This window comes from Colius striatus, chromosome 29 (assembly GCF_028858725.1).
Source record: "Colius striatus isolate bColStr4 chromosome 29, bColStr4.1.hap1, whole genome shotgun sequence".
Lineage (NCBI taxonomy): Eukaryota > Metazoa > Chordata > Aves > Coliiformes > Coliidae > Colius > Colius striatus.
Window position 1 is genome coordinate 176,742 of NC_084787.1, and position 23,950 is coordinate 200,691.

Genomic DNA, 23,950 nt, shown 5'->3' on the forward strand with positions numbered 1-23,950 from the left:
ATGCATTTACTGCCTCAGCATCTTCCCCTCTGTGATGTTATGTGGCAGGCAGGTGCTGAGCAAAGCATCCAGCCTCGACAACCACTTGTAGAAACCAAACTAGAAGGGCTTGAAGTATTCTAGGCAGACAAGGAAAATGCCAAAGGAAACAGAGCACATGCCCTTATTATTGCTGTAACACTGATCAATTAGACAGGCAGATGGAAATGATCTTTAATCCATGACAAGAAACTGTCCTCAACTGAAATGTCAACAAACATCATTACTTTATGATTAGATTTTGGTGGTGGTACAAAGAACAGCTGGAGCCACAACCACCTGGGGATTCATCTTGCTCCTTTACATGCTTAAGTTACATGTCTGAGAGTGTTTTCTTGCTGGAGACAGATTTACCCTCCAGCCTTCAATCCTGTGTTAAATCACTTGGTGGAAACTTCTCATGGGGGTGGGAAAGAAAAAGCCCCACCTCCCTATTTTTAGGTTTGCACATATTTAAAGCTCTTGTGTAAAAAGAATGAGCCTGTTGAAACAGTTTCTCTCCTTTCCTCAGGATGAAAATGTTCAGCTTGCAAGTGAAAAATAAATTCCACTGTGTTGGGACTGAGCCAAGAAAAATAAGGCCTGAAATTTCTCAGTGCTGTTGGCAGTACATCTGAATTCTCCTGAGGAGTGTCTAAAACAAGCTCATGGCACAAAGCAGCCACATTGCCAAAATAAAAGTCTGCAGCAACATTCCTGCCTCTTTCCCTCTTCCCAGCAGGGACCCAGAGGATTGTTATTCTACAAGAGGTGAAATGATGGAAATGATTCACATTTGATACGTGTGTGTGTGTGTGTGTGTGTGTGTGAATCCTTTTTTAACTCCTACAGTGGCAGCAAATTCCTCAATACCCAGGATATATAAATAGAACTTTCATCTAAGAATCCTGCCCTTTTCTTGCTCAAGCTGCTGAGCAGGAGCTTGGCAAGCCACTGACTTTCTTGTCTTGTACCTGATTGTGTTTCCACTGCCAGAGGATGTCGTAAGGCAGCTGGAAGTCGATTCGCTTTTGTCTGAGATACTTTCCTGAAACAAGAAAAAAAAGAGGTTTGTTAAGTCACACACATATTCACACATATCCCCAAGAGGAAAAAGAGCTGCTCCCAGGCACCCTGCCAAAATCTGATGGGGCCTCTCCATGCCTGAGAGTCGAAATGACAGAAGAGCACAAATCCTCCTGGAACATTTTGTTTGTTAGTGGCAAAGCACGTGGAAGTGCCCTCCACAGTGCTCCTGTGCACTCTGCTCTGCCATTGCAGGTAGGTTTAAACCTTTACTGACAGGGAGGAAAGCTGCTGTTTTAGACAGGAGATGTCTGGGGAGGCAGGTGGCAGAGGGGAGCTGCCTTCTGTGTTAGGGACGCTACTGAATGCTAACAGTCACCCTCAAACCCAGTTGTTGGGTGTGTTCCCATCAGGGCTCAGTGCTGGGGCCTGTTCTGTTTGACACCTTCGTCAATGATCTGGGGGAGGGGATGGAGGGAACCCTCAGGCAGTTTGCAGATGACACCAAGCTGTAGGGGAGAGGAGGACAAGGGTGCTGGGGAGGGGCTGAGGGAGCCTGGAGAAGAGGAGGCTGAGGGGAGCCAGGAGCACTCTCTGACACTCCCTCACAGGAGGCTGCAGGGAGCTGGTGACAAGTTGCTCCCAAGTGACAAGAGGAAAGGGGTTGAAGTTGCCCCAGGGGAGGTTGAGGCTGGAGCTGAGGCAGAACTGTTTCCCTCAGAGGGGTGTCAGCCCTGTGCCAGGCTGCCCAGGGAGCTGGGGGAGTGCCCAGCCCTGGAGGGATCCCAAAGCCGTGGGGCTGAGGTGCTGAGGGCTGTGGGTCAGTGCTGGGCTGGGCAGGGTGAGGCCAGGGCTCAGACTCCACGACCTCCCATCTCTTTCCCAACCAAAATGATTTGATGAAACACTGATGAGCAGTGTCAGGAACCTGCAGATGTTTGCCCAGGAAGGGTCACTGAACATGAGCTACCAAATAACTGTCAGGACTGAATACAACTCTGTGCCTCTCAGCAAACACCATTCACTTCTGTGTGGAAGTCCCAACGTTGTCACTTTCTCCAGAGCCTTTGTGCACACACATGAACACAGGCACTTAACACAGAGAACAAAATCTGCCTGCACAATTCCTGCAAGATGGTGCATTCCAATATTGTACTCAGAGAAACAGAACCAGTTTTGCAAACAGTATCCTGCTCCTCTGACCTTTACTGAGAGAGACTCAAGAATCAATCCAGACTTGGCAAACACATTCCCAAATGGTTTTGGAAAGACTTCAAGATGATCTATATTTTCAGCAGTAACTGAGACTCGTTTTAGACAGGAGTTACTGCTTCCATTGCAGATTTTGTCTCTGCCACCCTCAATCTCTTCCTGAAAGAAGGAAACTGATCCCTCGCACACTTTGTTAGTACAAGACCTGACAAAAGCCTCAGGTTAATTCTAGCCAAGAGCAGAATGTTCTCTGATCACTTTCTTGGAATATTAAGTCACCAAAGTGCAGGGAGAGGAGTGACTGAAGTGTCAGTCCCACCTTCTAAATGTTAACGGGTGTTTACGTCCCTCCACCTCGTGTGAATCCACACGCTCACCCTCAGCCCTGCACAAGAAAAATGGCAATGCTTTTCCTCAACAATTCACTTCTGAATTGCTTTCCTTTTTCAATGCTTTATTCATCCAGAGCAGGTTTCAGGAAAGAGCTGAATCTGCTGGGAATTTGCTTTCACTTCTATGACCTCACCGGGTGAAACAAAAGGCTCTTTCAGGTGCCCTGGCACCGTGCCTGGAGTGCACTGAGGGTCCCTCCAGCCCTTGGCAAGTGGGCACTGCCAGATGACAGACTCTTCCACCTTGTAACTCTGCTCTGCAGCTAAATCATTCTCCAGTTACCTGATCCAGGCTAATGGAAGCAGCTTTATCTTCAGCGTTGGAGCTTGTTTGTGTCAGTGAGCACAAACTAACCGTGGGGTCAGGGCCTTGGGAAGAAGAGAACAGTTGCAAACTGAACCTGAACATCCCAACAGATGGTTTGGTCATGCAACACAGCTCTATGACCCAATTCAAAAAGGAACTGAGAAAGGTCATGGTTGTGAGAATTTAACACCTCCAGCTCTGAAACCTGTTTGGCAGTTATTGATTCACAGGGATCTGTCCAACTCTTCACCTCTCTGCAGAGGTCAAAGCTGTGTGAGGAGCAAAAGAGCTCCAGTAAAGAAGACACATCAATTAGTTTGATGAGATTAATAGTCCTACTGAGCAATGTGGGATGTCTCTTTTTGCATGACAAAAGTAAGAAACTGCAGCATTTGAAAAGCTGAAAACATTGCCTGCCAAAACAAATCCACCTGGGTTTATGCTGGGAAATGACAATAGCAGGGGGATGATGGCTCTCATCCCCTTCCAGGCAGCCCAGCCCAGCCAACTGGACTTGTGAACATCACTCTGTGAGTTCTAAATGTTCACATTAGCCTTAGGTTATGGCTCCTTTCTGCAGAAGGCAAAGAGAAGCCTTAAATCTCCTTTCTGTTCTACCCAAGAGCTGAAAGGCAAGCTTATAGAGTATGTTTTTCATCCTGCCTCACTTTTAGCCATGCTTAAAAGACAAGACACCATGGGGACATGGGGGAACTTGGTATTGCATGCCTTACTTTGAGAGAGTGAACAAATGGTCTGAACTGTCTCTGGCTATTCTGCTGTAACATGAGTTTGGAAGGGAGAGGATTCTACTGCATTTAAGCAAAAGTCTTATGGCAGTTGCAGCATGGTTTTAAATCAGACTGGTATTTTCTTATGGTAAACAAAAACTGAGACCAAAGTTCATGTAGGGGGGGAAAAAACAACAACCCCAAGCCTCTTGAGTCAATTGAAGAACACAGACAGATGAGGATGACCTTTGGAAAAGTCCCTGTGCTGAAAAGACATGAGCAGCCTGCCAAGGTGATCAAATAAGATCCAAAAGGGAAGGATTCTGAGAGGATTTCCATGTCACCTCAGTGAGATGCTTGTTTCCCAACAAGTAAAACACACATGAAGTACCCACCAACGTGAATAGGGGCTGGGAACAATCCATGCTCGTGCTCTCCAGGAGTGTACTCCAGCTTTTCCTTCTTTAATTGGATGAGGCGGCTCTTTGGGCTGTGGAAAACAACAACAACAACCAGAATGAGCAACATTTGGCATGTGTAGAAACCACACTTTCAGTTTGAATCAAGGGCCAAATGTCTGAAACACCAGGCAAGAGAATAACAACAGAAATGGCCCAAAAAGATGGATTTCCAGCTTGTCTGCCAAATTACACTTATCCCAGCCACTGCAGAACTTGTGCTTGGAGTTTTCTCCATGACTTGCTCTTGAGGAAACACCTAATGGGATCCCATCAGTTCTCAATGGGATACATAACATTCCCTCAACCAATAAAGGTTTTAAACATGATGAGCTTCTGCTTACTGATGGCAGGAACTGACTTCATTTGCTTTGGCAAACAGACAGCTCCTTGGCCCACCAGGCAAAAGGGATAGTCTAGAGAGGATTAAATAAACCCCCTTAATCCCCCCCAAGTAAAAACAACCTCCCCAACTCACCCCTTTCACTGAGTTGTGCTGCACTGAATCACTAAGCTTTGCCACAAAGCCATGGAGAGCAAGTTCTTATCAAGAGGAAACTGAAAAGGCAAAGTGTGAATCTCTGTTTCCAAGAGGAAAGCAAATCCTTAAACCAAAGGCAGAGGAAGAAGAAAGGAGAAACCTTCAATAGAAAAGTGCCTTGAATCTGAGTTAAATATGCAGCCTTTAACAGCCACAGGCTCAGAGGAGAGCAAGCCAGTGGAAAAAGAAATGAGGGTAAATAAACTGGAAGGAGGAAAATCAATATGGAAAGGAAATGGCAATTACCTAAACCCACACAAGATCACATGGATTTCTCCAGGCACTGCAAACACACCCATGGCAGGCACCTACTCTGTTTTCCTTCCACAGACAGCAGTGAAGTATTGTTGGAGGCATGTAAAGAAACTGTTAGGACAGATCAGGAAGCTGAGCAGAGGGATTTCAGTGGGAAAGGCTGAGATGTCACAATAAAGCACAAATACTTATCAGGAAGAAAGGGGAATTTGCTGAAAGAACCAAGTACTAACAACACAGGTGGGTTTAGAAACATAAATGCAGTGCAAAAAGAGCCTTTTGAGTTCAAAAAGGCCTCTACCCTGGGAGAAAAGGGTTTGTATTAACAGGCCCACATATTCTCACTAGGAAGATGAGCTGGGGTTTCTGAGCAGGCAATAAAGGTTCTGCTTTTGTGTTTAGTTATTGTCTCAATGACAAGACCTCTTCCTTTCCCATTGGGAGGGATGCTGACAGCCTTGCAGAAGCTTCAGTTCAGTACCAGGACTCTGAGTGCCACTAACACACCTTTCTGACCCCAACCAGCCTGATGCAGGGCTTCCACCCACACTCTCTGTCCATGCCCTCCAGTTTAGACTGGAGTTGAGGCAGAACTGTTTCCCTGAGAGGGGTGTCAGCCCCTGTGCCAGGCTGCCCAGGGAGCTGGGGGAGTGCCCAGCCATGGAGGGATCCCAAAGGTGTGGGGCTGAGGTGCTGAGGGCTGTGGGTCAGTGCTGGGCTGGGCAGGCTGAGGGCAGAGCTTGGACTCCACAACCTTCCATCTCTTTCCCAACCAATCAATCCCATGATTCTATGAAAACAGAGGCACTTTTGCCATGAGGGCTCATATTACTGTTAAAATCATCCCTAAAAATATCACATTTCCCTAAACAATCCCCAATATCTTCATTTAATTCCTAGTTCTTACTTCATTGCTTTGGTGGACCAGACTTTGCATTCCTGCTGGGAAAACAGGGCATGACTCCTGCACAACATCTCCCTTTGGTTTCAAAGCTGCAGTCCTGTGCAGCCACACACACTGACCTTCTCTTCAGCAAAAGACCTGTGTGATTCTTCCAGTGGATGTGACTGATGTAGAGATGTCTCAGTAAAACCTTCACTACTTCCTATGTTCTAAGTATTTAAGATGAAGTAGAGTAGGAAAAAGGGTGTTTAAGGCAAAGTGTCTGCAACTGAACAGTGCAAGAAGTACAGAAAAGCAGCCATTGATTGAGAATGAAGAGACTGAACAGCCATGGTGATTAACACAAACTGTACCATCACTAGAGGGTGCAGTAGGATTACAGAGCTGCATTTTCCTTCTCCACCAAGAGCATGTTTCCATACTCACACAGCAGGAAGTTAGAGAAATAATGGGGTAACAACTGCACTTCTGCTCTCCTCTTGCACTGACAGAGGTCTGAAGGGGAAGGAGCCAGAGATGTCCACTCTGGTTACACTAAACTGGGAGCCAACCAGTGGAAAAGAATGACACAATGCTGGATTTTTCCTCTGAACACCTCATACAATATGAAGGGGATGAATTTCACTTACCTGTGAAATGAACAGGGTGCACACCTGAAATTCCTCCCCACAAAAGATGATCAGTCATCACACTCAAGCCAATAAAACCAGAAACCTAAAGGCTCCTTTTATGTAGACACCATCCTCAACACCTGAACACCTCAAGCTCTCCCAGCACTTTTACTGCCATGGTTGTTCCCACTGACAAATGAAGCTCTCACCTGCCAGGTTGATAATCAGAAACAATTCCAGCCTGCTGGAGGCAGCTCTCTGACTGGGGTTACATTTTAAAGCTCCACTGGCTCACAGTCTGATCATTAGCATGCATGCAATTTTTCACAGGCCTGAATTAAGTTGATGGCTTTACTTCAGCTACTCATGAGCAGAAGCTCTTCTCTAGTTGGAAAGAAAGCTGGAGACAACAGCTTTTCAGTGCTTACTACTTACTCTGTTGTTTTGTACACATCAGAGTAGAGCCCTGCCTTCTGGTACTTCTTCTTTGGGGGTCGAGGGGCTTTTTTCTCACGCTGGGGCAGAGATGGCAAAGGCTTTTCAGTGTTTTCAGGTTCCTGTGGTTTCCCAAGGGCATCATGTGGACTGGGAGGTTCAGCTACTGTCTCAGGAAAACTGGAAGGGAAAGTAAAGATTAAAGATTATCTTACCATCCTTCTTCCCAGAAAGATTCTCTTACCCTATTCCATTCCTCATCTCTGTGATCTGACCAGCAGGAAGCAAAAAGAAAGCCCATGAATTGCTCATGTTTCAGCTGTTTCAAAAGCTGCAATTCAATGAGCAAGTGCTGGTTGAAGATAAATCATAACAACATGAATAGTAATGGTATGATTAATTATCACCAAAATAATGTTGTTTGTACTGCTAATGTTTATCCCTTGGAGCCTCAGTTGAGTGATTTAAGAGGTGGTTTATGCTCTCTGCCTTTGTACTCTATAAATAGCATGTGGTAAACCTTTCCTTAGCCTTCAGGAGAGCCACAGAAGGCACATGTGGTTCTGTGAATGTGATTGCCTGTGTTACACTGTTCATTTCTGAAACACAAATGGATGGTAAAGATGCTAAAGCAGGTTCCCCTAGATCAGGTCACACAGGAACGTGTCCAGGTGGGTTGTGAAGACCTCCAAAGAAGCCTCCACACCCTCCCTGATCTCACCAGTATCAGTGAATCTGTTACCAGCTCACTACAAGCATTCTCCATGAAGACAACCATAAAACCTGCTTCACAAAGCCAACAGTTTGAGATTCCATCCCATTTTGGTGCATCCAGTAACTTAGAGAAACCCTTCAAGTGTGCTCAAAACTGACATATTGCTTCCTGAGCTCTCTCATACAAACCACTGCCACAAGCTCATTAGAGAAGGATTCTTTCATGGATCCAAATGTAATATCAACAGTGACTATACTGTGGGTAGAAAGCTGTCAGGGAATTACCTCTTATTGCTCTCCTGTTCATCTTCTGGTAAAGGCTTCTGTCGTTTCCTGGCCTGTTCCTCTGCAAGCCACCTCTTTCTCTTCCAGCCTTTCCGATGCTCTGGATTCAAGTTGACACTCTGCACCACAGCTTCAATCACATCTGTGATGGTATCAGGTCCAAGATGTAAGGGACTGCTGCTTTCTTCTCCTTTATCTAACTCCTGACTGACCAGTCTTGCTGCTTGGAAAGCTTGCATTGAAACAACAGCCTGCATTGGGTATTTCCTGGGTCTACCTGGCCTACGCTTCACGAAGTTATTCCCAGTCCTGGACTGTCTTTGCAGCTTTTTGGCTTTCAGGATTTTATTGACATGGTCAAGATTTTTTTTTGTTGCCAAGATCTTGTTGTAATTGCACATTTTCCTAGCTTGGCGTTGCATGGCTTCAACCACACTCCTCTTGAGGTGATGTGGGGAGTAGCTGTTTGGTAATCTGTCTGACAGAAGCGAGATGCTGTCGCTGCAGGAGCTGCTGGGAATGGCTGGAGCTACAAGGTTGTCTTGTTTGCCCAGACTTCTTTCCCTAGGGTGGTTTCGAGCAGGACTAGCTGAGGGTGGAACAGACACGTTTGCAATGACTGCTTCTAAGGTTTTGTCCAAAGTGGCCTGGCTGTCATGCTGTGCCATTCGTTGCAGTAAGCTGTCCACTGAATCCTCCCCAGCAGATGCCAGCCTTGCTCCTCGGGCAGGGACTCCAATCACTGAAAGAGAGACACAGACACTGAGATTTGCTCAAATGAGGTTGCAATTAAACCACAAGGGTTGAATGGACTGATGTGTTCCTTCTGTATCCTACAATGCTCCAGAATATCCAATGATAATACATTGTTAGGACAAGTTCTGATGGGAAAGAGACCCAGTGATGCAAGTGGAAAGTCTGTGTGTTGTATCATCACTTTTAACATACAACTGTTTCCTCTTTCCTCACACATAATCCCCCACTTCTAAAAGCAAAGAGCAATGAAAGCCCTCCCTGAGTACACAGAACTCCTCTCAAGTTACTATTCAACACTAAAAAGAAGCTCTCTGTGCACAGAAAAAACCCCCAAATGCTGATAAAACACCTCAGCAACCCGTGAAATGCTTCTAGACTAAAAAAAACCCACCCCAGATATTGCTAACACAAAGCTGAAAGGTTTGTAAACTGACAGGTTTTTGTTTGGAAGTACTGAAAAGCCTTTTTCATTGCTCTTGCAGTTTCTTTATCAAAAAGACAACTGTAATGATGCTGGAACTGGCTGGAAGCAAGTGTAGGGTTGGTAAATCAAGATCAAGGGAAATCTGTAAGGCTGATTCACACAGGAAAAGAAGTTCAGGTTTCACTTGTTAAGCTAAATGTTGCATGTTGTAAGAAGCTGCAGACTGGTCACTGGAAAAAGACAATTTCCAGGTCAAGCACATAGATTATGCTGCATTAAAAAGGGATTTGTTCCAAACTAAGAGCTTCCCAAAGCTGCCCTGCTGGTTCTTGGTGATAACATTTAATCAGAAGAAACCCTGCCCTTTGTGGAAGGAAATGGATGCTGTCTTCTCATAAACACATCACAACTGCACATTAGCACCTCCAAAACATTGCAGCCAGTTCTTTGGGTGAGATCTACTTGAAGTCCTGGGGCACAGCCTGAAGGACATGTATTAGTGTAGAGGTAACTGTTAAAGGGAAGCCAAGAGTTTCTAGCACTTGACAGGAGGGAGATTATGCATTAACTGACAAAGAACAAAGAGTTGAAAGGAAGTATTTTGCCAGTCTTAGTGCTCACTAGTCCTAATGTGGTACCTCTGGAGAAATGTATTCTTCATTAAGATTCCAAAGCCATGAATTTGCAAGTGCAAATGAGAAACGTGCCTCAGAGAGTGCACAACTGACAGGAGGAGAGAAGAATCAGCTTAACAACTCCTCCAAATCCTCCTATGGACAATGTCCTTCCTGCAGGGTGAAAGAGGAAAAGAGAAACACACTTGTCAGGTCAGTGCTTTAAGCTCAACTGCCATCACTTGGCAAAGCTCAAGGACTCTGAGAGAAGGTTTTGCACTTTCAGCTTTCAATTGTAGATGAAATGATAAATTACTCTTTGTTTTCTTATGGTCTTTAAATACACATTGGGATGGAGCTGAGGGTTCTTCACAGAAACACCATCTGTTTAGCACAGTGAGCTCTGTAAACAGCTGCAGCACCCCTTGATAACCAAACTACACAACACACCACGTTTGGACTCAAACAGCCTAATGGATGTCCTTCAACTGGGGTTTCTGTTTGGAAACTGATCCCAAAGATGGGACAACTGAAGGCTGTGATCCCTGAAACAGCTGCAGCCACACAGGCACACTCTCAGGCCTTGCTAACAAAGCTGCTCTCTGCCAAAAGCACTGAAATCCCATGTGCATTCCAGATCTATGGGAAATATAACAAAGACTTCTCTTGCCAGCTGCATCATCAGTTCAAAGACTTTGAAGCTGATAAACTTGTGGTTCATTTCATCCCTACCCTCTCCTGCACAAAATATGTCTGAACTTTTAACACCTGCCTATTCAAAGGCTTCACTGCAGTGGAATCTTTAAAATGAGGAAGGAAAAGTTGACAAGACAGGGAGGAAAAAGAGAGAACACTTGACTGCAGATGACTTTCTTGAGCATACACTGAATAAAGGCATCTGTTGTAAATATCTGTCTAAAAGGAGGAGGAAATAGCACTTTTGGCACAGTGTCCCCATATGAAAACCAGAACTGGTTCTGAAGCCCAGCCCTAAGGATGTTCACTACAAATCTGCCATCAAATTTGTCTGATGAGAAGTCTCTCTACAACTTGGTTTCTTAGAACTTAAATCCCCTGTCATTGTGTGATTCTAATTGTATCCCTGCTGCTGCTGAGCCCAGCCTGGATGCCCTTGGCCTTCTTGCCCCCCTGGGCACGCTGCTGCCTCCTGCCCAGCTGCCACCAACCCCCCCAGGCCCTTTCCCTGCAGCAGTTTCCAGCGCCTCTGCCCCAGCCTGGAGCTGCCTGGCCTTGGGGTGGCACAAGGGCAGAACCCAGCCTTTGCCCTTGGGCAACATCAGCCCATTGCTCCAGCCTGCCCAGGGCCCTCTGCAGCCCCTTCCTGCCCTCAGCAGCCCCACACTCCCCACAGCTTGGTGTCATCTGCAAAGTGACTGAGGGAGCCCTTGATCCTTTCCCCCAGATCACTGACGATGATGTCAAAGAGGGCAGCACTGAGCCCTGGGCAACACCAATAGCCACTGGCCACCAACTAGAGCTCACTCCATTCACCAATATAGCAGTGGTCCCAAAGATAAGGCCACCCAATATTACTTGCCTGTAGAAGATGTGCTCTCAGACGTTGATCTCTTTCTGGATGGGCTGCAGTTTGTGCTCTCTGACTGCCTCTGGGAAGGTTTGTCCTGTGTTGGCAAAGTGCCTGAAAAGCAGATGAGGGAAAAGCACAAAAAAAAAAGTCATTTCAGGCTGGCAGTGCCACTGCAACACCCTGTAGATGCTTAAATATTCCATCTGAGATTACTCTTTATCTTTAGGAACACTTGCTTGCTATGATGGATGTAGGTAGAGGAGGAGGATGGAAACAGACCATCAAGAAGGATTTTCTCACAGGCTTAACACCACTTATTGCTTTTTCTGTTTAAAAAAAAGAGGAAAACAACCCTCATATTCCTATTTTCAAATGAACTCCCTTGCTTCACTGCTTGATTTTCACAGAACAGTTTGGAAAGGAGCTCTGCAGATCCCCCTGACTCTGCTCTAACCAGGGTCAACTACAGCAGGTCCCTCAGGGCCACCACATCCAGTTGGGTTTTCAGTAGCTCCAATGATGGAGACTCCAACAACCCAGCTTTCAATCACTGGAGCTCTGGAGAAGCATCTCAGAATCACAGAATCGTTTTGGGGTGGAAAAGCCCTTGAAGCTGCTGCAGCCCCAGCTCTGCCCTCACCCTGCCCAGCCCAGCACTGACCCACAGCCCTCAGCAGCTCAGCCCCAGGGCTTTGGGATCCCTGCAGGGCTGGGCACTGCCCCAGCTCCCTGGGCAGCCGTTTGCTTGTTCCATAAGAACTCTTTTCTCTCTGAAACCACAAGATGCAGCACTTTCATGAAGCACACCCTAAACCAAGCACCCGGTGGCCACGGGAAACAGAACGGCTGACAGAGCAGCAACGGCCTCCCGGAGCTGGAAGAAGCTGTAAGTTACGACAGGCACAACAAGAGGGATTTGAGGGGGTTGTGGATGCTGCTGGTGCCTCCGCCTGCCCCGTTCACATCCCGGGGGGGTCTCACAGCCCCGCTGCCGGATCGGGCCCCCGCGGCACGGGCAGCGGCCGCCAGAGGGCGCCACCGACTGCGGGCGCGTTACGGGACCTGCGGGGGACACTCAGCAGCCCCCGGGAGGGGACTCAGGGGCACAGGGACCTGCGGGGGACACTCAACAGCTCCGGGAGGGGACTCAGGCACAGGGACCTTCGGGGGACACTCAACAGCTCCGGGAGGGGACTCAGGCACAGGGACCTTCGGGGGACACTCAACAGCTCCGGGAGGGGACTCAGGCACAGGGACCTTCGGGGGACACTCAGCCTCCGGGAGGGGACTCAGGGGCACAGGGACCTTCGGGGGACACTCAACAGCTCCGGGAGGGGACTCAGGCACAGGGACCTTCGGGGGACACTCAACAGCTCCGGGAGGGGACTCGGGCACAGGGACCTGCGGGGGACACTCAGCCTCCGGGAGGGGACTCAGGGGCACAGGGACCTTCGGGGGACACTCAACAGCTCCGGGAGGGGACTCAGGCACAGGGACCCGCGGGGAACACTCAGCAGCCTCCGGGAGGGGACTCAGGCACAGGGACCTTCGGGGGACACTCAACAGCTCCGGGAGGGGACTCAGGCACAGGGACCCGCGGGGAACACTCAACAGCCCCCGGGAGGGGACTCAGGCACAGGGACCCGCGGGGAACACTCAACAGGCTCCGGGAGGGGACTCAGGGGCACAGGGACCTTCGGGGGACACTCAGCAGCCTCCAGGAGGGGACTCGGGGGCACAGGGACCTTCGGGGGACACTCAACAGCCTCCAGGAGGGGACTCGGGCACAGGGACCTTCGGGGAACACACAACAGCCTCCGACAAAGAGCGTAGGGACAAACAGCGAGAGCCTCGTGCCCTTCACGGGGGCAACGCTGTGTTCGTGCTGCATGAACCGACCCACGGCACAGCGGCTTCTACCCAAACCTCATCTCCTGCTGGAAAAGGAGCTGGGGGTTGGTGGCAGCTGGGCAGGAGGCAGCAGCGTGCCCAGGGGGTGAGAAGGCCAAGGGCAGCCTGGCTGGGCTCAGCAGCAGCAGGGCAGGGATTGTCCCCTGTGCTGGGCCCTGGGGAGGCTGCAGCTCCAGGGCTGTGTCAGTGCTGGGCCCCTCACTCACTGCCACAGGGACACTGAGGGGCTGCAGCGTGGCCAGAGCCGGGCACAGAGCTGGGGAAGGGGCTGGAGCACAAGGGGCTGGGGAGGGGCTGAGGGAATGGGGGTGTTGAGGCTGGAGAAGAGGAGGCTGAGGGCAGCCAGCAGCACTCTCTGTTCCATCTCTGGAGCCTGGGGCACTGATGGTGAGGCCTGAAGGCTGAGGTGAGCACTGCCCTTGGTTTTCAGGGCTCCTGGGAGCTCCCTGAGTCCTGGCTGCCTTCCTGAAGGAAGCCCAGAGGAATGGCAGCGTGCTGCTGGGCACTGGAGCTGCCTGGGAGTGTCACCCCCGTGCTCTGGGGAAGCCTGAGAGCTTCAGCTGGATCCAGGGAGGAGAAGCAGAAAGGGAGGTGTGAGGAGCCTTTGGCACAGGGAGAGAGACAGTTCTTGTTTGGAGAAGGAGCCTTATGAGGGAATGGGGGTGCTGAGGCTGGAGAAGAGGCTGAGGGCAGCCAGGAGCACTCTGTGACACTCCCTGACAGGCTGCAGGGAGCTGGGGGTCAGGGCTCTGCTTCCCAGTAACAAGAGGCTCAAGTTGCCCCAGGGGAGGTTGAGGTTGTCCCATCACATCCTCAATCACTGCAGCAACAAGTCTGCTGACTGGACGAAAATAAGTGACTAAAATTAGGTGAGGTGCTGAATTCTCTGCTCCCAGGTGATGGGACATGAGGAAAGGGGCTGGAGCTGCCCCAGGGGAGGTTGAGGTTGGAGAGGTTGACACCCCTCTCTGTTTCCCTGAGAGGGGTGTCAGCCCCTGTGCCAGGCTGCCCAGGGAGCTGGGGCAGTGCCCAGCCCTGGAGGGATCCCAAAGCCCTGGGGCTGAGGTGCTGAGGGCTGTGGGTCAGTGCTGGGCTGGGCAGGGTGAGGCCAGGGCTGGGACTCCACAATCTTCAAGCTCTTTTCCAAGTAGTCAATTCTATGATTCTGCCAAACACCAACCTTTGCCAGAGTCCTGTTTGGCAAAGCATGCAGGTTTCTAACACAGCTTGGACACTGGCAATCTCCAAGAACACATCACATGGAGAGAACCCCTCAGCTAATTCAACAGGCAAAGTTTGTGTTCAGGGCTCTATGGAGAGGATGTTTATTTTCCCTGGGAGATGCTTTGGTATAAAATGCCATGATCATCCTCTACAGATCAGAGAAGCATTTCAGAAGGCATTCCCCAGTGCTGGTCTCTGCCTGCTCATTTGAACTGCTCAGACTCAGTGTTCTCTCCACCACACACCTAAATTGCCCCTGCTTTAACAAGCAAAAGCCCTTTGAAGCACCACAGCTCTTTCCTCTGTGCTCAAAAACATCTCAAGTCTTTCACTGTAACACTTTCAGAGTCCCAGATCAGCACTAGAGTTAAAACACAACAAATCACAAGGTGCAACTCCATGCTGATGCCAAACAAACAAAGCCCACATCCTTCTGACTTTCCTGGGGCTTTGTACTGGAGGCACTGTGGAGTTTTCTGATCCTGCAGCCTTAGGAGCTCCTTGGGAGTGAGGTAAATACTGAGCTGGAAGCCAGTCCCCACAATAAAACCAGTTGGGTTTCCATGGTGGGGAAAAGACACTTCCTGAAGGCGTGGAACCGGTCAGACACACCACAAGCTGCAGAGGGATTCAGAGCTGGTTTCAGCTCTGCTTTTTCCCTTCACTGGGTTGTTCCTTATAAAAACCCAAGTGGATCATTCACTGCAATGGAAATGCTCAGGAAATTCCCACACCACCACCACCACTTCTTCATTCTGGAGCCAAATTTAAGCCTCCTGGTGACCTGGCCCTTTGAATTCTCCTTTCCACCACTGCAGGAGCAGCAATGTCATGGTTTTATTGCTCTCTCCTCATCCCCCCCTGCCCTGTCCTATGAAACAACATCAGTATGAACCTCTCAAAGAATCCAGCTCCTTCCAATTGTCCTTAAGATAAAGCAGAGAAACATAAAACCTGTACAAATGCCAAACCAAAACTGAGAGAAAACCCCCTTCTTGTCAGGAGAGGGAGGTGACAGGAGGGAGTATCATCAGAAAAGGAGGAAAATGAGAGTAGGGAACATGAGGAGGCATTAGAGCTATTAGTCACTGCTGGTAGCTGGCTGTTTGCTTGACTCTTGGTCTGTGAAATCTTAGTCACAAGTGGTTTTGGACAAATGATTTACATTTCAAGGGAGAGTGTATCAAGTACTGAAGGGAGGGAGATGATGCCAAGGCTTCATTTACAGGTCAGAAGTAAAGAAGGAAGAGCTCAAGCTCCACTGTTGCAGGTGATCTTAGGTGGGCTCACAAACAGGCTCAGGGTAAGTTAAGACAGAAGCAAGATAAAATGGAAAGTGATTCCCAGAAACATCTGTAATAATGAGGTACAGCATGAAGTGACACTTCAGTCAGTGAAGTGATGGAGAACACAGTTTCTTCACATTCTAAACAGAATCTGCCTCTTTTTCCCCCTTGGTGTTATGCAAATGACAAAGGTCTCAGTGTCTGAGGTGAGGCCTCTCCCTTCAAACAGCCCTCTGACATTCTCTGTGTCTACAGTCTCAGCTGGTTCTGTTCCAGTTTTCCTTGAGGCTACATCAGATGAGTTTCCCAGCTCTGTGTAACTCAGTCATTACAAGGTTTGGTCTTGGGCATCCCCAGCATCACAGAGCAAGCGCTCTGAGGCACTGCCAGAGGCCTCACATCAGCCACGCTGAGCTTATCAAATCAACTTCAATGGAGTTGGGAAAGAGAAAGGAAATGTTTTCTTAAATGGAAATGTTATTCACAAGTGTGGTAGCAAAGCAAATCAAACTCACTTCAAACCAAACAGAAACGTGTTGAAATCTCACATGAGAAACGGGGAGAAAACCCAAACGAATCCCTCCGAGCTGAAATGGCTCAGGAGAAAGTGAAAGACACCAGAAAACATCCTGAGCAGAACTTCACACGCTGCTGACCAAAGCAAGAACCATCTGCTGGGAAGCAGCACTTCCACAACCCCTCCAAGCAGCTCTGGAGGAGACATTCCCTTCAGCCCACCCCGAACGCCGCACGCAACGGGACTAAAATCCACCCCCCACCCCACTCCCAGAGCCACAGAGCTCCAACCAGGCCTCTTGCAGCACTCATCTGGCACGACACAGCACAGGAGACACGTGGGAAAGCAGGTGGAATGAGAGCTGCCTTACCTGAGAGTGGCTGCAGTGCCTTTTCAAGGGAAGGCAAGGCTTCCTTTCGGAGAGGTCGGGCGAGGGCCGTGTCCTGGGCGCCGAACAGGCCGGGGCTCTCGGGTAACTTTTTCCGTCCGTTGCTGCTGGCAGAGTTGGTGACTCTGCAGCTGCCTATTGCACTTGTGAAAAGGTTTGTGTGTTCCTCGGTGGTGGCTGGCTCAGAGCTTGGAGTAAATCCCCCCAAGGACAGCCCTGGGGGATTCTCTGAACAGTCTATCTGTAAGGGCGTTTGCAATCCCAGGGCTAAGGAATTAGACTCCGAAGGCTCTCTCCTGACCCACTGTTCGTCTCTGCTTAACAAACCCTTGGAAGGCGAGAGGTGTGGACAAGACATGTGACATCTGTGTTTCTCTTTATGTTTGTACCTCTCACCCACAGCCTCTTTCCCAAACCTGTAGCGTTTCAAGGACTCCAGAACCGTTCGTGGGGAGCTATTGGCCGTTATGGCGTCCATGGAAACCTGGGGCTGCTCTGAAGAACGATGTTCTCTGTGTTTATGGCGGTGCCTGTGCTTATGTTCCAGCATCCAGCCATAGGCCATCTCAGGTGGAACGCTGGGGTACGTGCTCATGGACAGCAGTGGAGTCCTGCTTGTGGTGAGGAAAGCTTCCTGGCGGAGGAGTTTGTGTTTTTTCTTGTGGTATTTGGTGGGATTGAGAAGCAAATGACCTGTGTGCATGTAGGAAGGTGGTGGCAGAGGGGTAGTAAAAGAAGGAGAAGGTGGAGGAGGATAAAGGGTTGGAGGGTACCTTCCATAGTAGCCTAAGCCAATGGGGGCAGCTGCGAGGGGAGATGGAGAGTAAGGCATGCCGTAGGAGGGGTAGAACCCGGTGCTGGAGAGAGGAAAGCCAAGACTATGCATAAAGGGCATTTCTGCCATAGCCTCTCGCATTTTGGGAGGCCTGCCTCTCTTTTTCTTTAGATCAGGTTTCCTAATGTAGTGCAAAGGATCTAAAGGGAAAGTGGGATGAGTGTAGAAACTATTGAAGTTTATCCTAAAGATGGTGGGCAGCAGGTCCCGGGGAATGAAGTGATGACTCCTGTGGGTGATTCGGATCTCACTCAGGCGACTGATCAACTCTTCCAAGTCAGCCAGGAAATCTGGGTCCTGCCTCCCACGGAGCTGAGGGTATTTCTTTTTCCTTTTCCTCTTCTGCCTCTTCATTTTGTCGTAGCTGAGGTAATCGTGGCCGCGGCGCTTGCACTTGTGTTTGTGTTTTTCTTTCAGGTTACTCAAGACAGTGGAAGTTTCAGGGGGGAGAAGGGAAACGTGATCAAAGGAATGTCTTTTCTTCTTCTGCCCACAAAACTTTTCGGCTCGATCCGAGGTGCTGTTGTTGTCTGTCCCTATCCCGCTGTCGCTGGGAATGGTCTCGTCGCTGTGGGACTCGCTGACTGGGGACGGAGTGGCTTCTTTCAACGACGGCAGCTCGCTCAAGTGAGAAGGAGAGTTTGGCAACAAGGTTGGGGGAGATAATCTCCTCCTTCCCTTTGCAGCTTTCTTCATGGCAAGGGTCTGGACAACACTCCCTTGCCTGGAGTGGATGTGTAAATAGGGCACGGAGCTGGGCTCGATGAAACCCGCGTCGCTGCCCACGGGGCTCTGCCCCCCGCTCACCACAGACGACTGGGAGCAAGCTGGAGATGGCAGAATCTCTGAACTAGTAGCTGTTGAAGGCAGCAAATGGGGAAGTACTTGTCCTAAGGACGTACCAGGACCTTGCTGAGCAGACTTCTCAAGGACTGTCAGGCCAGCAGAACCGCCGCTTAGAATCCCGTTCAAGACGGCTTTCGGTTTCCTCCCTCTCCTTTTCCCTATATAAATGGTTCCTTTCTTGCTGACGTTGATTTGCTGGCCTAACTTTGACCCAAACGTTGCAGCAAGAGTTGACACCGTGTTGTGGAGTTTAGATTGCACTTTCCCTTTGTTATTTGGTTCCACAGTACTCGACAGAATCTGATTCAAGAGCTTCTTTCGCTTCAGAGTTTTCATTTTGTTGATCTTCCGAATAATCGTTTTCATTAACTGGCCGTTGTTTCTCTTGGCGACTTTTCTGTCTGAGTCTACTTCCAAATCGCTCATGCTACAAATATTAGGGCTTTGGATGACTTCTGGCCCTCGAAGCTGCTCCTTTCTCTCAAAAAAATCCCCACTTGGATGTTGATCGCTTTCCGATCCCATTTTGCTCGAGCTCTCCGTTCCGACGAAAGGTGCCACGGAGAGGATGGGGGGCTTCATTTTAATCGAGGACCTGATCTGCCTTTTAGGTCTCCCTCTCTTTTTAGGAAAAGCTTGTCCTGATAAGCTCTGTTTTAAGGAGGGAATTTCAACTTCAGGCTGCAAAATAGGAGGTTCTTGCTCTTCTTTTGACTGCACCGAAAAGACTTTCGATGCCGGGATCTTTAAAGTTCTCTTGGGAGGTCCCTCGAGCTCTGGCATCTCCTTGGATTTGGGTCTCCCCCTTTTGGGTTTATACATGTCAGGTAAGAAATCATCTGACATACACAAACCAGAAGGTTGCTTGTGAGAACTGTAGAACTTTGGAGTTTGTTTGTCACTCTCAGCTAAGAGAGCGAGAGACTGTCCGTTAGCTTCGTTCAGTTTTGGCAGCTGATGCTTGACAAACTCGTGCTCCACGAAGGAAGCTGACCCTATGTTCTTCAAGAATTTGGCCTGTTCCAAATTACTGCTCGACAGTGCAGTGTATGAAATGTTTTTGAAGAGCTCTGACCTTTCAAGCTCCAGACCCTTTGGGGGCCGACACGTGCTCCTCGACACCACTTTAGTCCATCGTGGTTTCCTTCCTTTTCTCTTCTTTAAAGGTTTGGATTGCTGAGCTGAGCTCAGGTTTTTTGCTCCTTGGCAGGATTTCTCTGATGAAGCTATTGCCCCGATCTTTAGGAACTGCTTGCTGCTAAACAAGCTTGTGAAACTAACGACTGAAGGGGTGACAGTGGCATGAATGCTTGTTTCAGCTGCCAAAATGGGTTTTTTCCCTGTAGAGGGACTGGTTCTTGAAGTCTCAACATAAGTTGCTTTGGAATCGTTTGAATCTTTGTCAGCACCTTTAAAATCGGTGCTCAGAGGACGGTTCAATGTCCTGTTGAGGTTCAGGAGGCTGCTGTCAGTAGCAAACTGAGTTTTGCCCATCTGATCCGAGATCCCCTCTAAAAGATCAGCCGTGGAACTTAGATGCAAGGAGGAGGAGCTGGATGCTAAGTGGGAAGATGCTGTGGAGAGGCTCCTGTTTAAGGTGGTAACAGACACTGTGGGAGAAGGTGATGGGAGATTCCCCTCTCCCACCGCACTGAACGGGGACTTTGCCGTCGAGACGTCCGAAGCACCCCCTGTTCTGAAGTCTGGTGAAGTGCAGTAGACTGGAGGTTGCTTTTCGTGCTTAGATGTTTCATAGATCCCTTTTTCACTGCTGGAGTAAGCATCCTGTGGGGGACACATTCCTTCATTAAACATCTCTTTGCCTACATCAGCGATTTCTTTCCGAATTGAGAACTTGTCCAAGATGCTTTCTTTGCTCTGTCTCAGCACGTGCTTCTCAAAGCTCTTGCCGCTGCTGTTTTCCTTCAGTAAATCTGTAGTCTCGTGGCTTTCAAGGCTACTGAGGTTTGAATTGCAAGGAAGCTTGAAGGGCTCTGAGGCAGGGCTAAGAGAGTCTGCTTTCAGAGTTCCAGAGTCCTTGGTGACCAAACCAACCGGGCTGCTCATTCCCGTTGGCTTCTTCCCAGAGTCCTTGCTGACCAATCCCACCGGACCGCTCATTCCTGTTATCTTCCTCCCAGAGTCCTTGTTAACTGGGCCAACTGGGCTGCCAATCCCTGGTGTCTTCCTCCCAGAGTCTTTGTTTGTCACAACTGTTGTGTTGCCAGTCCCTGGTATCTTTCTCCCACAATCCTTGTTAACCAGTCCTGGAGGACTACTTATTCCCAACAACTTCTTCCCAGCATCCTTGTTAATCAACGCTGCTGGAGTGCCAAGCCCCACTGGCTTTTTCACAGGCTCCTTATTAGTCAGTGCAGGTGGAGTGTTGATAGCAGGGAGTTTCCTCCCAACATCTTTGCTGATTAACCCAACTGCAGAGCTGGTTACTGGCTGTTTCTTTCCAGAGTCCTTGCTCACTAACCCAGCTGGAGTGCTGATCCCCGGCGGCCTCTTGCCAGAGTCCTTGTTAACCAATCCAATTAACGGGCCCATTCCTTGTGGCTTCTTCCCAGAGTCTTTGTTAACCAATATGGCTGCATTACCAATCCCTAATGGCTTCTTCCCTGAGTCCTTGTTAACCAATCCAACAGCAATAGCAGATACTGGCAGTTTCTTTACCAAATCTTTACTAACTAACCCACTTGCAGTTATGGTTCCTGGCAGCTTCTTCCCAGGGTCTTTAACCAAACCAGATGCAGTTCCATTTCCAGGCTTCTTTTGCTTTGTTTTGGAAGACTTTGAAGGAGGACAAGTTGCAATAAGTTGAGCCAATTTCTCTGTGACAGTAGTTGCTCCATTAATTTGTGTTCTATCCTTTAAGTCAGAATTATGGCTACTGATAAGAGTTGGAGGAGGTGACTTTATATAATCTGTCATTTCAGAGTGCAATGGGGAAACTTTCTTAGATAAAGGATTTGTTTCTACTTGTGTACCTTCTTCCACATGTAACTCAACTGTTGTCACTTCTCCCGCTTTCTTGTACGACTTTGAAGGGTCCTAGAAGTTAATTTAAAGAAACATCTTTAGGAACAAAGCACAAAGACATTCTCTCCTAGTAACACAGCAGCTTTTCATGCTGAGATGATTCATATCTGCTACTGACAATAGGGTAACTGCATAAACACACACTTCACGATCATCTGAGGGCTTTGGGATGTTAAGGAAGCTCAAACTCACTCCCAGTCCTCAAATGGAAGCCATTTAATTTGTCTCCCAGTTATAAACACTTCCTAAAAATACTGATGTTGATTAAAAATCCCCATGACAATAATGTACTGGGCTATGAATTTACAGTGTGACAGCACCTGAAGTCCCCATGTGCTACCAAGAAGCATCTGAGCAATGTGCTGCACTGTGTAAGCCTCCCCATGCACAGCTCTGCCAGCACTTCTCAGTCTTGTCCCATCACATCCTCAATCACTGCAGCAACAAGTCTTCCTCACAGCTGCTGACTGGATGAAAATAAGTGACTAAAATTAGGTGAGGTGCTGAATTCTCTGCTCCCAGGTGATGGGACATGAGGAAAGGGGCTGGAGTTGCCCCAGGGGAGGTTGAGGCTGGAGCTGAGGCAGAACTGTTTCCCTGAGAGGGGTGTCAGCCCCTGTGCCAGGCTGCCCAGGGAGCTGGGGGAGTGCCCAGCCCTGGAGGGATCCCAAAGCCCTGGGGCTGAGGTGCTGAGGGCTGTGGGTCAGTGCTGGGCTGGGCAGGGTGAGGCCAGGGCTGGGACTGCAGCAGCTTCAAGCTCTTTTCCACCCCAAAACGATTCTTTGAAGTCAAATTATTCTGTTGTTTGTATGGGGCAGGACACACACACACAGAGTGAATGAAACTTGCATGTTATCTTCAATTCTGACTTAACCACATTTGAAATTCCCATTAGGAACACTTCAACAAATTCACCTTGGACTTTGGAAGGCCATTCTTGTGCCCAACACACTCTGAAGTGCATGGGATCCACTCCCTCCCAGCAGGAGCTACAGATGGAAGGCTCTGATCCCTTATGAGAGAATAAGATACACACACAATTCAAAACCCCTCTGGGATCTACTATCTCAAACATTCAAAGGAGAGTGCAAAGCATCAGTGCCACACCTACTCATCCCTCTGCAGTAAAAATTAGTAAGACAACTGCATAGTACTTACTGTACTTGCTCCCAGACAGCATCAGATTCATCCCATTTTACAAAGCTGTTAGCTACGGTTGGCCAAGATCTAATTATGCTGAAGAGTGAGCCTGGATTCCTTTGAAATCATCTGATAAACAGCAAACTTTGGTGCTTATCATGAATGAAGTGTTTGTTCAGTAAGCTCTGCCAGCATGACTTAGAAGACAGCAAGCTGGATTCAATCTGACTGTTTCCTAGAGATGGGAAGTGGTTGCTTGGGTAATGCGCTGCCTGAGCTGCCAGAACCTCTGCAGTGCATGAGCAGACACTTCAAACCCCACAGTGTTGCCTTTCTGAAGGCAGACAGCAAGAAGTGGGTTTCTTTCTGCCCACACATAGGCCTGGCACTTGTGTGGGAACTACTGAGTCAGCACAACACACAACACGACTCCAAACGTGGAATCCAAGTGCTGCTGCTCTGGGACGTCCGAGGGGTAGCTGAGTGCCAGAGGTATTAACTAAACAGGATCAAAGCTGTCTCTCTGATCAGCCTAAAAGACAACCTTCACAGAGTTACAGCCTCTTTTTCTATGGTCTTAAATGTTGAAAAGAAGCTTGGAATACAAGGGGTAATGGGACACAAGCTGCAACAGGAAAAGTTCCACTGGCACGGGAGGAGCAAGTGCTTTGGTGCTGAGCTGAGGGAGCCCTGGCCCAGGCTGCCCAGGGAGGGTGTGGAGGCTCCTCAGGAGCTTCCCAAACCCACCTGGACACCTTCCTGTGCCCCCTGAGCCAGGGGAACCTGCTTTAGGAAGAGTTAGGGCTGGAGGATCCCTACAGATCCCTTCCCACTGGCATTTTGTAAAGCCCAGAAGCTGAATTTCAGTGCCCTGACAGCACAAACGTGTTGCCAGAAAACAAACAAGATTTCACAACACCAAGGGATACATCACTGGTCAAAGTTCCTCTCTTGGGGGAAGGTGGCCAAGAGCATCAGTTGGGGTTGGATGTCTCCAAACCTGCTGCAGCAGTAGAACAAAACCCACCCAAGTCGTATCACTTACTGGTTTGAAAGCTGTGGTGCAAAAGAGCCTGTGGTGTGTGGAGACTGGTTTGGCACACAGCCCAGCTTTCCTGTGGCAGCTGCAATCTTATGTAAATGATGTTGGAGCATCACATTTCAGGAACTTCCCCCCAACTTTGCCACCCTCATCCTCACAAAACACAGCTGGGAGGAGAGAAGCAGCCATGACACATCCTACTGCACTGGAGAGGGGGAAAAATAAGGTGCCACTTTCCTGAAATAGCTTCTGTTGCACAAACAATCCCTCCAAAAGATGGGGAGGAGAGATCTGAAGTCTCAAATAAGTTACAGAGAGCTACAGTGAGTGCAGAACGTTGCAGCTTCCAGGGCTGGTGTGGCCACGTTCACAGGCAGCTCTACAAATGTTTATCTGCTCTCTTGTTTTCCCTTTGCTCCTGATGCTGGGAGCTGCTTTCACATGCAGCACGTTCAGCATTTCAATGCTGAGGGAGTAGAGCCCT

General features: G+C 48.9%; 1 protein-coding gene across 2 annotated transcripts in view; it reads right to left on the reverse strand.

The window, feature by feature from the left end:
• Positions 1-23,950, reverse strand: part of ASH1L (ASH1 like histone lysine methyltransferase) — a 54,017-nt gene that overhangs the window by 20,895 nt on the left and 9,172 nt on the right. The window contains exons 1-7 of one of the 2 annotated variants that reach the window (XM_062016392.1): positions 22,200-22,296; positions 16,541-21,296; positions 11,242-11,343; positions 7,890-8,631; positions 6,891-7,070; positions 4,082-4,176; positions 993-1,066 (exon numbers count right to left, since the gene is read on the reverse strand). In XM_062016392.1, the coding sequence (XP_061872376.1) occupies positions 993-1,066; positions 4,082-4,176; positions 6,891-7,070; positions 7,890-8,631; positions 11,242-11,343; positions 16,541-21,176 (5,829 nt within the window). In that variant the 5' untranslated portion in view covers positions 21,177-21,296; positions 22,200-22,296. Of the gene's footprint in view, positions 1-992; positions 1,067-4,081; positions 4,177-6,890; positions 7,071-7,889; positions 8,632-11,241; positions 11,344-16,540; positions 21,297-22,199; positions 22,297-23,950 lie in introns of those variants that run through there. The other variant, XM_062016391.1, reaches the window with a different exon arrangement.